At 45.8% G+C, this 14,981-nt stretch overlaps 2 protein-coding genes across 2 annotated transcripts in view; one reads left to right on the forward strand and one right to left on the reverse strand.

Moving 5' to 3' along the window:
• The first annotated feature begins 320 nt into the window (after nucleotides 1-320).
• Nucleotides 321-10,677, forward strand: LOC104522418 (tyrosine-protein kinase JAK1). The gene is made up of 12 exons (XM_010164706.1): nucleotides 321-438; nucleotides 987-1,114; nucleotides 1,707-1,842; nucleotides 2,749-2,900; nucleotides 4,108-4,258; nucleotides 5,520-5,614; nucleotides 6,294-6,486; nucleotides 7,067-7,191; nucleotides 7,938-8,110; nucleotides 8,580-8,697; nucleotides 9,192-9,302; nucleotides 10,431-10,677. The coding sequence occupies exons 1-12, from the start codon at nucleotides 321-323 to the stop codon at nucleotides 10,530-10,532; spliced, it is 1,602 nt and encodes a 533-aa protein (XP_010163008.1). The 3' UTR covers nucleotides 10,533-10,677.
• A 3,478-nt stretch (nucleotides 10,678-14,155) lies between these two features.
• RAVER2 (ribonucleoprotein, PTB binding 2) overlaps nucleotides 14,156-14,981 on the reverse strand; it is a 26,033-nt gene continuing 25,207 nt past the window's right edge. Inside the window, exon 11 of the mRNA XM_029084204.1 lies at nucleotides 14,156-14,461. Coding sequence (XP_028940037.1) covers nucleotides 14,315-14,461 — 147 coding nt within the window. The 3' untranslated portion in view covers nucleotides 14,156-14,314. The remainder of the gene's footprint in view (nucleotides 14,462-14,981) is intronic.

Consider the following 14,981-nt stretch of genomic DNA (forward strand, 5'->3'; position numbering starts at 1 on the left):
ATCACATAGAAAGGCGTCCAGGCAGATTTTGCTTAATCATCTAGTTGAGAGAGGCTGATGCCTCACACTGGGGATGCTGAGATCCAGTACGTGCCTGTCTGTGGGCGTGCAGGGAAGAGCATTGGTTGCTGACATGACCTAGTGAACAAACATCACCACCTCTCTGACACCCCTCCACTGCCCCATAACTGCAGTGGGGTGGCACATCCCCATACCATTGCTGACCCTTTAAGTTACTGGAATCTTTTGCAAATGTTTTTGTTACTTGCTGCTGTGTATTGGTTAAACACCTGGATGACTGCTGCAGTGACAGCAGTTGAATGGCTAACCTCTTCCTGACTTTCTCACAGGCGTTCTTTGAAACAGCAAGCATGATGAGGCAGGTGTCTCACAAGCACATCGTCCTCCTCCATGGAGTCTGCGTCCGTGACGTGGAAAGTGAGTTGAGTGAACATCTCTTGAGGCAGCACACTTAAGCAGCAGGTTTGGCAGGGACAGGGTGGCCATTCAGTTCAGTGCCAGCACATGGGGAGATGGGGTTAGCAGAGCAGCTGCTGCCTTGTGATTTCTCAGAGCAGACAGAAGTGGAATTGGAACAGCCAGGAAGCTGCAGAGTCCATTCCTGTAATGAGTTTTCCCTTCCAGTGCTGTCTTTGAATAAGCTGATTCCTTGAGGTTGGAATGCAGGTGACAGAGGTAGTATCAATCCAAACCAGCCTTCTGGCAGAAGTTATTTCCCTGGGAAGGCTCTGCCCTCTGGTCTTTGAAATGCTTTTTTCCAAGTTTACTGTTCATTTACTACATAAAGCCACTCTTCTCAGCCTTTTCATTTGGACTCTGAGCACTGAAATAAAACTTTGAGGAAGGTGAAATAAAGACCTATAATAAACCACCTTGCCTGGGGGGGGTGGAGATGGTAAGATGCCCATTAGGTTACTCCAGATACCAACTATTGCACTACTGACTCTCTGCACCTGACTTTGTAGATATCATGGTTGAAGAGTTTGTTGAATTTGGGCCTCTGGATCTGTTAAAAAAAAGGAAGAGTGAAGTTCTGACAACTCCTTGGAAATTCAAAGTTGCCAAGCAACTTGCAAGTGCTCTGAGCTACTTGGTAAGAAGGATTCTTGACAAAAGCATTGCCTAGAGCTGCTGCGACCTAACGCTGCAGAGGGTTCATGGGCGTTGGTAACTAATGAATTCCCTTTCTCAGGTAGCATGATGGTGCAGTGATATATTTTTTGTGTTCATTATGTTGCTTTAAAGAAGGAGAAGGACTCTCAGAGAAGGTGATGAGGTCCTTTTTTATCAGCAGGCCAGTCTATGTGCTTGCATTTGCCACCAGTTGCATTGTGTGCCTGGGGAAACTGTCACAGCTTCTTCTTTCTGCAAGTGTCCTCTTTGTCCAAAAGGAATAGAATGTTGGTATTTTTTTCAAAGTGCATCAGCTCTACAAATACTTCCATGTAAACAGTATGTTTCCCTGCTCCTCCTTTCCCTGTTTTCCTCTGGGATAATTTCTTCCAACCTGTGTTTTCAGATTTTAGCTTGGAAGAAATCATGAATGAATCATGACTGAATTCTGAAGGAAGCTGAAAATTTTGAGCTTGATTTTAGAGCGATCTCCTGTGCTATAGGTGTGTCAGAACACTTGCAGAGCATCACTGACTCACTGCACTCATTATTCTTTTCCACCCTTACTGTAGGAGGATAAAGATTTGGTACATGGAAATGTATGTACTAAAAACATCCTTCTGGCAAGAGAGGGAATTGACACGGAATATGGTCCTTTCATAAAGCTGAGCGACCCAGGAATACCGGTGACTGTGCTGTCCAGACAAGGTATGGTACAAGAATCAGATTCTCTCTTCAGTGTGGTGAGGAAGGGGAAGGGAAAAAAATAACATTGATACCAGCTAGAACTGGCTCTAGAATAGAAGTAATCAGCTTTCATGAATCTGAAAACTAGAGAGAAGTAAAGGAATGTTGCTGATGGCTCTGTGTTGTATTAATTTCTCTTTAAAAAAGTCCTGTCAAGTCTAGTGAGTCTGCAGTGCTGTGTCCGGTTCTGGAGCCCCCAACACAAGAAAGACAGGGACCCGTTAGAACGAGTCCAGAGGAGGCCACCAGGATGATGCGGGGGCTGGAGCAGCTCTGCTGTGAGGACAGGCTGAGAGAGTTGGGGCTGTTCAGCCTGGAGAAGAGAAGACTCCAGGGAGACCTTCTAGTAGCCTCCCAGTACCTGAAGGGGCTCCAGGAAGGGTGGGGAGGGACTTTTTATAAGGTCAGGGAGTGACAGAACAAGGGGAAATGGCTTGAAAGTGGCAGAGATGAGATGTGAGGAAGAAATTCTTTGGTGTGAGGGTGGTGAGACAGTGTCCCAGGTTGGCCAGAGAAGCTGTGGCTGCTCCTCCCTGGAAGTGTTCTCGGCCAGGCTGGATAAGGCTTTGAGCAACCTGGTCTAGTGGAAGGTGTCCCTGCTGCTGGCAGGGGGGTTGGAACTGGATTAGCTTTCAGGTCCCTTCCAACCCAAACCAGTTTGGGGTTCTGTGATTGTATAGAAGGAATCTCAGTTTCTGGATGGTTCAAGGCACGAGCTTGCAAAAGCCACAGAAACATCCTTCTGAGAACAGGGATTTGAGAATCAAGATTTCCCTGAAACAAATAGAAGTTAGAAAGTTAGAAAGCTGATGTTTTTAGTCCTTTGATATGAACCCCAAAATGCTTTGATTCTCTGTTTTATCTAAGAATGCGTTGAGCGGATCCCCTGGATTGCACCTGAATGTGTTGAAGACTCCAAAAATTTAAGCATTGCAGCAGATAAGTGGAGTTTTGGTACAACACTGTGGGAAATCTGCTATAATGGAGAAATACCACTGAAAGACAAGACGTTAGCAGAGGTAAAACTACGTTAAATAAACTTTGATATCTCAGCTACCTTCTCTTTGACACTTCAGTTGCGATACCCAACTTCAGTTGCTTTCAATTTACATGAAAACCAGCTCAGCTGGAGTTGACAAGGGGCTGATCCATCTCAATTGCCACAGGTTGCAGTGGGAATTCTTGTCCTTCCTGTCAAAATTGCTAATTATTGATTCAGCAAATTAACATTATTGATTCAACAAATTGATTGAATTATTGATTATTATTGATTGAATTATTGATTCAACAAATCCCCTTGTTGGGGATTTTAAAAACTCACCATAGTACCAATTAAACAGAACTTCTGATGCTCTCACACCTGGCCTTTTCTAACCCCTGTGTCCAGTTATAAACTGACTTGAGGTTCTGCTTAAAATCAGCAAAGTTCTTCTATTCTTGCTCGTTTCTTTGGGACATTGGTTCAGAACTGGTCTCCTGTGGGACACCATTATTGTTCACTCTGAAATCTAAAAAACAAAATTTAACTAACTCTTGTTCTGCCTTACTGCTGGCAGCTTCTTTTCATCCCTGCTGGAGTCCCTCAGCATATGTTCCAAATGTGCTTTTTCTCTCTTGAAGTTTTGCTGTGTTTGGGAAGGTGATGGAGCAAGGCAGCTGCTGCTGCTCTGAAGGAAATGACTGAGCACTTGAGTCACTGCCCAAGTCGTTATGACAGGAGGTGGCTGCAAGGAACTTGCTGCCCTGGCTACAGTCTGCTTCCTGCATGTGGCAGCCAGCCGGGGTAGTTCTGCAGAGCTTAGAAAATCCACAAACCCACCCTCATCCCATCTTGCCCTGAAGCTGGTACCTTCTCAGGGGTTGTGAAGAACAGCCAGTGTTGTTTCCTTAGCGAGCGTTTCCACTTGGCTGTTTGTCCCAGTGCACAAGTAACATGGCAAACCTGGCAGAAAAATAACTTCTGAAAGGTGAAATCTTCTGCACGTTTTAGAAACTTAATGTGTTTAAAGTGGTTGCTCCAAACTACACCAGATTCAGCACAATAATCATTCTCTACTGGTAGGAGATGGTTGAGAGTTACTGCTGGAAAGGAGGATTTCCTTGGCACGGTTAAGTCAAAGTTCTCAATGAGTTAAGGATCTGACGGTCACATCTGCTGATGTAGAACTTGGGTTTATTAAGTTAAAAGCTAAAATTCATGCAGGAGCTTCCGTTTGTGCCTTACAGAAGGAGAGGTTCTACGAGGGACATTTTGTGTTGGCAACACCATCGTGCAAGGAACTAGCTGACCTGATGAAACAGTGCATGAACTACGACCCCCATCAGAGACCCTTCTTCAGAGCAATCATGAGAGACATCAACAAACTGGAAGAACAAAGTAAGGCCTGGTTCTGCTTCTCAGCTGGAGGGAGGGGTGAGGAAGGATGGTTTATTGGGCTAACTTGGGCATCTTACAGCAGCATGTCCAGCGAAGGACAACGGAGCTGGCGAAGGGTCTGGAGCACAAGTGTGCTGAGTTCCCTTGTGGCTGAGGGAACTGGGGGTGTTGAGCCTGGAGAAAAGGAGGCTGAGGGGAGACCTTGTGGCTCTGTGCAAGTCCCTTGGAGGAGGGTGGAGAGAGGTGGGGGTGGGTCTGTTCAACCAAGGCCCAAGGGACAGGACAAGAGGAAATGGGCTCCAGTTGTGGCCAGGGCAGTTGAGATGGGATGTGAGGAAGAATTACTTCACCCAGAGGGTAGTAAAGCATTGGAACAGGCTGCCCAGGGCAGTGGTGGAGTCCCCATCCCTGGTGGGATTTAAAAGACATGTAGATGTGGTGCTCAGGGACATGGGTTAGAGGTGGGATTGGCAGTGTTGGGTTTATGGTTGGACTTTATGATCTTAAAGGCCTTTTCCAAGCAAAACGACTCTCTGGTTTTTCCGTGTGTGTGGTTGTACTGACAGGAGCATGTTGGGTTCCTACAACCACAGAGCGAACCCTTTCTATAGATGAGTGCAAATAGGATTAATGTTTTAATTTGTTTAATTTGTGTTTAATTCATACGGACTGTGGTGCTTAAGTTGTGCTGGTGTTACTGGCATTTCATTCAATGGTCTGTATTTTCTACCACAGCTTCAGTTAGTTTCAGGACAATCTTTGAGCTCCATGAGATTTCCATAGGATGCTCTTGACCAAATCAGAGCATTGACACAGATAACTCTGGTTCCTGGCTCATCTTCTGTCAAAATTACTACAGAGCAACTGACAGACGATCGCTGCGTAGTAAGGGCAAAACTTGACTTCCCATCCCCAGTATAAATAATCATAGAAGCTGAATAATTACTACAGGGTGGGAAGTGCTGTAGTAAAACTGAAGAGAAAGCTGAGTCAGAAGCTGGAAGAAGACCAAGTGAGCAACCCAGAAAGTGAGGAGGATCAACAAGTGATTAACTGGCACGTACAAATGGGAGGAATTCCCTCTCCAGGTGTAGGCAGGGTTTAAAGAAGACAGGTTGTGACAGCAGGGATGGAAGGGCACTAAGAGCAGGATTTAAAGAAGACAAGTTGTGACAGCAGGGGTGGGAAGGCACTAAGAGCAGCAGACTGCAAGTGCCTTGCAGGAACCTGACTGACCTGGGACTTCTTTTTCCACTCCCAGATCCCGATATCGTCTCGGAGAAGAAGCCGGTTACAGAGGTCGATCCCACGCTCTTTGAAAAACGATTCTTGAAAAGAATCCGTGATCTGGGAGAGGTGAGGGCAATGTCAGATACACATCTGGCTGCTGGAAAAAGCAGAAGTACAGCTTTTTTTGGGCCAGGTTGCTCTTAAATCCAGCCAGGGCTGAGCGTGAAGAGTAGCTGCAATATTTTTTGAACATTTAAACATGGTAAGAGGGGTGGTGGAGGCATCACGAGGAGGCTGCTTGGGGTGAGGGTGGCAGAGAATACTTGGTTAATCCAGCTGCAGGAAAAAGAGGTGCGTTCTGGAACAGGTTGCCCAAGGAAGCTGTGGCTGCTCCTCCCTGGAAGTGTTGAAGGCCAGGCTGGATGAGGCTTTGAGCAACCTGGTCTAGTGGAAGGTGTCCCTGCTGCTGGCAGGGGGGTTGGAACTGGATGAGCTTTAAGGTCCCTTCCAACCCAAACCATTCCATGATTCTATGATTCTGTACAGAAATCTGGGCAATTTTCTGTGAACATCTAGTACCCAAAAGCGATCTGAACCGTAAATGTGTTCCTAAAAGCAGAATTTGTCATCTCATGGTCTTTTGGTCTTTGCATTTCTTATAGAAACAAGTGTCTGTATGTCTGTATATACAGTTGTGTGCACTTCCTGTGTCACAACAGCAACACGTGAATCATAAACACCCAAAACGCTGCACGTGGTTAGTGAATCTTGTGTTAACTCTTGTTGTCTTTTCTGTCACCATTAGGGCCACTTTGGCAAGGTTGAACTCTGCCGATACGATCCAGAAGGTGACAACACAGGGGAGCAAGTGGCAGTTAAATCTCTCAAGCCAGAGAGCGGAGGGAATCACATCGCTGATCTCAAGAAGGAAATAGAAATCTTGAGGAATCTTTATCATGAGAATATTGTCAAATACAAGGGGATTTGCACAGAAAATGGTAAATCTGCATGTAGAATATTAAAAGTATCGGGGTTTTCCTTCAAAAATGAATCATTTTAAAAAGCAAACCAGTTTAATTTTAGGGGTTTAGATCACTTTCTTCAGGGAAAAAGCAGCAGTTTATCTCTGAAATCCTTCCTCCTGCCTGTTTTTGTGCTTGGCTGACTTGGATGTGAGCAACGTGGTTGCTGCTCTCACCAAATGCATTAAAAGAGCTGAGCCTCTGGGCAGGCTGGTGGGGTCCGAGTTCCCCGGTGTGAGCTGACCCTTGCAGCCCCCTAAGCCCAGAGGTCGTTATTAGAAGTGCACGTTATTATTCTTAAAAAAAAAAAGCTGCATTTGCAGGCTGAAAATATATATATATTTTTTAGGCCAATATTTTATAACTTTTAAGTTTTAACAGTGCTGCCTGGAGTAGGTTCTGCTCTGGGCTGGTTCAGTGACTGATGCCCACGGTCTGGCCACGGTCACGCGATACCGTTACAAAAGCTACCGGTGCTGTGGGCTTGTGCACAAGTTATTGGTGTTAACGAGCAGGGTCACGTGGCTGCAGATTAAAGGCACACTCTTGTTTTCAGGAGGAAGTGGGATTAAACTCATCATGGAATTTCTTCCTTCTGGGAGCCTAAAGGAGTATCTCCCCCGGAACAAGAACAAAATCAATCTCAAACAACTTCTCAGATACGCGGTTCAGATCTGCAAGGTGAGCCTGGCACAGAGCCGTCCTGCAGCTCTCCTGCATCATTAATTTAATATTTAATTAAATTTAGGGGAGGAGGGGCTTGCTTTGTGAACACCACCGTTCTCCTCACTTTGCCCCCAAGGCCCTGAATCCTAAAGCAGCCTCTCCTGTGCTTTGGGTGCTACTGGCACAAAGCTCAGCAAGGGAATAATGACCAGGAATGAGAGGTCACCATGAGAAGTTGTTCCTACTGCAGAATTTGAAATGTCAGAAGGGAGGACAGCGCTTAGAGAGGGTGTGTTGGCAAGAGGGAAGGAGCAGCGTGCAAGTCTAAAGCGAGGAAGAGGAGTGAGTGTGGTCAGGCTGTGTGATGCCATGTGCTTTCTGTGGGAGACTCTGGTTTTGTGGTCGTGGAGGACTGGGCAGTTATAGGAGGCGTTGACAGACCATCAGTTTTAGAACACAAAGGGACGGTCGCTGTGGAGAGAAGGGTCTGAAGGTGGTGGCTGCGCAGCTGAAAATTAAAAAAGCACAAAGCAGAAAGAGCAGTCGCAACAGATGAGGAACCCAAAGGCTGAGTTTAAGGGGGGTGTGTGCCAGGAAAGGACCCTGGAAAGTGCCAACAGATGGAGAACCTACCATGGGAAACCTGGGTAGAGATTCACCAGCATGCTTCTGGTGAACAAGGGAGCATCTGAAGGGGAAGTTGGAGAAAAAGTGACCGAAGTGTTGGAGAAACTGGCATAAAAGGCTTTCTTCTCTCTCAGGGAATGGACTATCTGGGCTCCCGTCAGTATGTGCACCGTGACTTAGCAGCAAGAAACGTCCTTGTTGAAAGCGAGAACAGAGTGAAGATTGGAGACTTCGGTCTCACCAAAGCCATCGAGACCGACAAGGAGTACTACACCGTCAAAGACGACCTCGACAGCCCCGTTTTCTGGTAGTAACTTATAACTCACTTTCTTTCCCCAGACTGTGCAGTGGAGTAACTTGTCTGCTCCCGAGGACTTGGGCTTTGAGGCGTCCTAAAGATTTTTCCTGTTTTGATAAGAGATCTAAATAAAGATACAACATCAGAACCAGGAAGAAGCACCTGGTAGACTGTACTTGGCTACTTTTGTGCTATTTATTTCTTCCTGCACTGAATGATCCATTTTCCCACGATCTTGCTTTTGTTTTTGGTCCCACACAGTTTCACAGTGACTCGCTGTGTAACCATTGTACCTTATTTACTGGTTCTGCGGCCTCCCGAGCCCTGTGGGCACATTTGTTGATGCACAAGGACTCTAGAAACGCAGAACGTGCCTCTTGAGTTTGCTGCCTTTCAGTACATCCGAGTTGTGGATTGATGAGTAGATCCATGTGGCTCTGAATCCGGTTTAACACTGTTTCATTGTGTCCACACACAGGTATGCTCCGGAGTGCTTGCTTCAGAGCAAATTTTACATCGCCTCGGACGTCTGGTCGTTCGGGGTGACGCTGTATGAGCTGCTGACCTACTGTGATTCGGAGTCCAGTCCCATGGCAGTAAGTGGAGTTGTGGAGTCTCCATCTCTGGAGATGAACCCCCACCTGGACACTTTCCTGTGCAACCTACTGTAGGGAACCTGCTTTGGCAGGGGGGTTGGACTGGATGATCTCCTGAGGTCCCTTCCAACACCCACCATGCTGTGATTCTGTCACTGTGAAGTGGTTGTGAAAGAAATTGCTGCTAAAGCTGCTTAAATCAGATATTTTTAAAAATATATATATGATTTTTTTGGAAACAAGAAGTGGAATGAATCTTTTTATCTTAAGAAAACAACCCTCGTGGTTGTCTTTCACTACAGACCCCGTACAGAGATCAGTTGTGGTGACTGCGTGTCCTGGTGGGGAGACTACATGTAAATGTTCCTTGGTATCTGTATGATGAACATCTACTGTTCCTTCTGAGATTCAAATGTCATCTTCATGTCAGATTGAAACAATCTGGATGGGTGCAGGGGAAGAGGATGTGCCACTGACTCCTGCTCTTTTCACAGGAGTTCCTGAAGATGATCGGCCCCACGCAGGGACAGATGACGGTAGCGCGGCTGGTGCGTGTCCTGCAGGAAGAGAAGCGTTTGCCACGTCCACCCAACTGCCCCGAGGAGGTAACGAACGCGCCGGCGCTTTGGTGACGGTGCCTTTGACACTCAGTTAGCAGTAAAAGCCTCACACACGCACGGTTGAATAGACCTGGCTAGTCTTGGTAGGAGAACCTTCAGGTATGATGTTAAAAAGGCATTTCTGAGGGTTTTACGCATTATTTATGAATGTTTTTTGACAATGACATTCCCAAGTTTGTGACGTCCCTTCAGAGGGGTTAAGAACTTTGCTTTAGTGTCTGGATCCATGTGAAATCTGTTCAGAATCCTCCAGATTTTTGAAATACAGAGTTCCTGGTTGTGCAGCAACCCAGACTGAGAGGCAGCTCAGCAGGACGGCGGTTGGCAGAGCCTGAGGCACAGCCAAGAGGGGGCATCCACAGCTTCTCAGGCCAACCTGGGACACTGTCTCACCACCCTCACACCAAACAATTTCTTCCTCACATCTCAGCTCCATCTCCCCTCTCCCACTTTCAACCCATCACCCCTTGTTCTGTCACTCCCTGCCCTTGGCCAAAGTCCCTCCCCACCCTTCCTGGAGCCCCTTCAGGTACTGGGAGGCCACTAGAAGGTCTCCCCGGAGCCTTCTCTTCTCCAGGCTGAACAGCCCCAACTCTCTCAGCCTGTCCTCACAGCAGAGCTGCTCCAGCCCTCACATCATTCTCGTGGCCTTCTCTGGACTGGCTCCAGTAGCTCCATGTCCTTCTTACAAACTGGGCTGTGGGTACCTGACCCCAAGCCAACAGGTACTTAGTTCTTTCAAACCATTAGTTCTCAAGAGGTGCACAGTCACGATTTTGAGAACACATCCCTTCCTGAAACCATGAGGAAGCTGTTGGGTTGTTTTAAGCTGGTGTTTTGTTTTAAGCTGTTGGGTTGTTTTAAGCTGTTGGGTTGTTTTAAGCTGTCTGTGCTACTGCTGCATCGACTGCGCGCTGTCAGACACACACACACCTTTACTTAAACAAAAAACCCCACTGCCAACAGGTACTTGCTAATTCTGATGAAAATCAGAGGCACGTTTCTGTCGGTGTTCTGCATTTCATAGGAGTGGGAATCTGCTCCATTAGATTTCCTGGAAAAGCCCATGTTTCACACATCCTTTAATAATTTCTCTCTTTTTTTTGTTGCCAGGTGGACCAGCTGATGAGGAAGTGCTGGATATTCAAGCACGATGAACGGACGACCTTTCACAATCTGATTCAAGGATTTGAAACAATTATGAGTAAAATGTAATTATTTTTTTTTTTATATATATATATATTGTCAATTCCTTAAATGTGTGTCAAAATATAAATGCCCAAAACTTCATTTTTATTTTTAACTACTGTAATTTGTACTCTGACTGTGCTAATGTGTGCAAAGGATTCTTTTCCCAACAGTTTTCCTTTTTAATTTTAGTCAGCAGTTGGATCAGATGAATTAAAAGGTATGGCAGAAACAATTCCTTCGAGGCCTTTCGCTTCCCTTGCAGTTTTATCTTTATCTGCTGGTGGTCTCACCACAATCTGAATTACCCTGATGAATGCGAATGGAAAGAGCGGTGCCAAAAAAAAACCCAAATGCTGCAGTTCTCAGTGTTTAAAACACGTCTGCTGCGCACGCTCCTTCCTCGAGTCACTGAACCAGTGGACATAAGAGGATGTGAGACAGTAATTTCCTAATTTTCATGGGGTTTTTGAGGAGGTTTTAAGAAAAAGTTTGACTGACAAATGTCTTTCATGTGCACTTAAGTTTTAGTAACAAAAAAAAAACCAAACCAAAACCCAACTCTGGCATAAAAAAATCCAGAGAAGATAAAATAATCAGCTCGGCTCGACCCAGCGGCAGTTCTGAGCTCTTATGTATTTTTAAGAAAAAATAGTTTCTTGACTGTTGTGGTCAAAAAAAAAAAGCTTAGCTCAGCATGTACAGTTGCACATTTCACTGAGGAGCCCAGGTCCTGGATAAATGATTTGCTTTTCCTAACTCAGCCCCCAGCCCTCCCCTCCCACCGGCCACATTTCCGCCCGCTGAAGCTCCCACCGTTTCTGTAGCTCTTGGACCCGCAGCCGCGGCGCTTTCCAGCTGGTACTGTGAGTGGGGACGTGGGTGTAAGGAAATGAATGACACTTTGGGGATAGAAAATGAATCCATGGATGGGATCTGGGGGAGCACTGCCTCACAAATGTCTAGAGGGGAGGACTGAGCGAGCGGGGCAGCGTCCCCGGCAGGGAAAACACCTCGAACACATGAAACACGTGTTGGTGCCAGCGGAGCCGCGCGAGGGGCGCGTGGGACACTCGTTGGTTTGGTCACTGATCTCTTTGGCCAACATGTTAATTCACTGGAGCAGTTCTTGGGTAAAGCTGTTCATTTGGCCAAAGATGAGGATTCTTTAAAGAAGAATTTAAAGAATTCTTAATTCTTTAAATTCTAATTCTTAATTAATTGGCCTTTATTTAATTTGACTTACAAGACTCAAACCCTGCACTTGTGCAGAATCCAGTTAACCAAAGTGAAACCAGTGGGGCCAGACTGGGACCACGGAGGGTTTTTTGGGGTGGTTTTCTTTTGGTCAGGACCAGATTTAAGCTGGAAGCGTGAGGGGAGGGCTCTGTTCTCTTGTTCTGTAAACCCTGTCAGGCTTCAAGCGACAGCGGTTTAACTGGAAACCCTTTGCTGACCCATGTCCTAGGACTTGGGTGATCATGTTTTCCCACCACACCTGGATTTTTGAAAATGCTTTGAGGAGCTAGTTCTGGCAATAACAGAAAGATGTCTTTAAATATATATCTATATATATATATAAAAAAATTGTAATTATGAGCTGTAATGAGGTCAAATTTATTTTTACAGTATTACTTGTTTTTTTCTGTATGTCACTTATGAACCTGATTTAAATCTGTAAGCACTTTGTTACTCTTTATACAAACAAATCTAATAAAGATTTTTTTTTTTTCTCCACTTGCCTATCTTTTTTTTTTAAATAAAAAATTAAACAGAGAAAGATTTTCAAAGGTAATTTCCACAGGAATGGTGTTCAGAATGTGTTGTCTTCCAAAGAACCTTTCCCTCCATTAAATTATTACTATAAAGGTAGCCCAGAGATGATTTCCTCCCGCAGCAATCCACTTACAACTGCGTACCAACAGTTTATTTTCATTGAAAAGCGTAACAAGTTGAGAAAAATTGCATATACAAACAGTTTGAACAAAATATTACAAGTGGGTTTATCCAGCCAGCCAGGCAGGAGCCCAGAAAAGCTCCTGTCACCTGCACCTTAAGCAGCTACTGCTCTTTTTTTTTGTCTTTTTAAGCTTTGAAAAAATCTGTATCCTGGTCACATCCCAAAGCTTGAAAGGCAGAGTTTAAGACTTTCCTTTAAAAAAAAAGAAGCCAGTACTGAAAAATTCAGTATTACCAAGCAAGTTGAATTAAGAAGGACCTGGGTTCTGGCCTCTGCTCAGTGAATTCAGTCCAAAGGAAATTGCAACAGGATTCCAAGGCTGCGACCCCCCCCACGCTGGGATGGAGCGCTGGCTCGTCATTGATCTGTCACAAACAACACCATTGATTTCAGAAGTTCAGCTTTCTAAATCTTCAGCTACAAGGATGAGCAGCAGAAGAGAAAAAACAAAAAACCCAACAAACCTCCAGCCAGAGTTGCTTGATGAATAAGCTAAAAATACAAACTTTAAAAATAATAATAAAAATAATAATAATAATAATAATAAAATTGATCCAGTCAAGCTGGGAAATGGTGTCTGTGTGGTACCATCTGCTCCGCCCCACAGCTGGGTGATGGGCAGAGGCACAGGCACAGTGTGTGGGGGAGCCCCTACCCTGCCCTGGGACAGGTGAGTGAGGCAACAGCTTTTTCCTTCTCGTGAGAAAAGCTTTTCCTGCAAAAAAAAAGCAGTGTGTAAGAAAGAGTGAAAACCAGAAGCAGGCTGCTCTGCTCAGCAGGCTTCAGAGTGCAGCAAAGCCCAAAAGTTAAGATGCTTGGAATAAAACCTAAAGAACAAACCCAGTGATGAGCAGGAAGGCAGGATTAAAGCCATACATCATCCCAGGGGCACAGCAGCATCGCTCCTGCTCAAACTCTGAGTCATCCAGATTCAGAAGAATTCAGAAGAAGTGCAACAGGCAGTTGATTTCTTCCATTTTCTGTGATCTTGACCAATGCTCCAGCAGCTGGAAGTGCTGCCAGCAGCTCTGTGTGACTGCTGGAAGGAGGACGGGGCTTTGCTGCGAACACTGTTTTACACAGATGCATTTACAAACTGTAAATTACTTATTCCAAGGAAAAACTCTGGATTCTTGGCCTAAAAAGCAGATCAAGGTGACTTCATTGTCCACGTATCACCTATCCAAATCCAAGTGACTCTTGCAAGGCAGCACACAGTAGAGCATCTCACTTTGAACAAACATTTATTGAAAACATCACAGAGGCTCTGGTAATACATTTGGTGTATCTCCAATTCCAGGATTAAGAGAAATATTAAAAATATAAAAGCTGTAAATGCAGAATTCTTAATCCTGGAAAAAGTAAGATTGGAAAAAAAAACAAAAAAAAACCCAAAACAAAACCCCACATTCTGAGTTAATAAAATAAGAAAAACCCCCACTATCAAGACTTCAACTTTTATCTTCCTCAGTCTGAGGACTAGAGAAAGGCTCAGCGTTCCCTCCTCAGTGGTTTTATTGCTTTCAGGGGGTAAGTAAGTCACCAAAACTCACCCAGCTACTGGGCTTTGGCAGCTTCAACCCACCGTGACGTTCAGCGGCAGACGCCACACACAGCCCCATCCTTTCAGAAGGCAAGTCAGGCTACTGAGGAATGGCTCTAACCTCATGGAAATACCTACCCTCTCCTCGGCAAATCTCCCTCCCCCTTTACAGAGGGTTGTTCCTCTCGGGATAGTCATAACCCACACACAGAAAGAAGAATGATTTGTTTGAAGTTAAGGCAGCAATAAATAGCAGAGGTCCGACGAGCCTGCCTGCACCCCGAGGCAGGAGGGATTGTTTGGGGCTCAATAAACGCGCTTCTTTTTCAGCGAGGATTCTGCGTAACGCACTGCGGAGCCCTGAGTCTGCTGGCCAAGGTACTCCATGGGGCCAGGTTCTGGGGAGGAAATGAGGTACGAGGAGCCTCGCTTCTCGCTTCTGGTTGGAGCCACCTAAGGACAAGAAGAAAACAAGTGACACATGATCCAGAGCAAACTGTGTCAATAAATAAAGCTCCAGGCTGGGAATGACCAAGGACCAGGAGCCAGTAACCGACTCCAAAGGCCCGACTCCTTCGGCTTTAAGGTCCAGCTATACACAGCTGATGAGTCAGTGTTCGTGCCCTTTCCCTAAAAAACCCCATGGTAAATGCAGTGCTGTCCCCCCACACGTGCGTTTTTGTGAGGGCAAAGGGCTGGTGGGGCCAGGTGGCCCTGCTCTGCGGTGCACGTTTCCAAAGCAGAAGTGGAATGGCCATGCTATCGCCCTGCAGGGTCACTGCAGCTCCCACCACCTTCATCCTTTAAAGGAGGCACCCGTGGGCCACCTTCTATTCCTCTTTCTCTTGGAGAGCTGAATGAGTTCAGCTGTCCATGGCTGAGTCAGATGTTGAAGGACGTGGTTTCCAGCCATGCCAAAGCAGGAGGGTTGTGTAACCATCTGCCACGTGCCAGAGTGATTTACATGTGGTAC

Source organism: Antrostomus carolinensis, unplaced genomic scaffold (genome assembly GCF_000700745.2).
Source record: "Antrostomus carolinensis isolate BGI_N321 unplaced genomic scaffold, ASM70074v2 scaffold32613, whole genome shotgun sequence".
Classification (NCBI taxonomy): Eukaryota; Metazoa; Chordata; class Aves; order Caprimulgiformes; family Caprimulgidae; genus Antrostomus; species Antrostomus carolinensis.

What these genes read in the sequence shown, in the direction of transcription:
- LOC104522418 (XM_010164706.1), top strand. Translation starts at nt 321, where the DNA reads ATGGCTAACCTCTTCCTGACTTTCTCACAGGCGTTCTTTGAAACAGCA. An exon ending in CAAGTGCTCTGAGCTACTTG is followed by an intron (nt 1,115 to 1,706) that starts GTAAGAAGGATT and finishes CCCTTACTGTAG; the next exon opens with GAGGATAAAGATTTGGTACA. An exon ending in CGGAGTCCAGTCCCATGGCA is followed by an intron (nt 8,698 to 9,191) that starts GTAAGTGGAGTT and finishes CTCTTTTCACAG; the next exon opens with GAGTTCCTGAAGATGATCGG.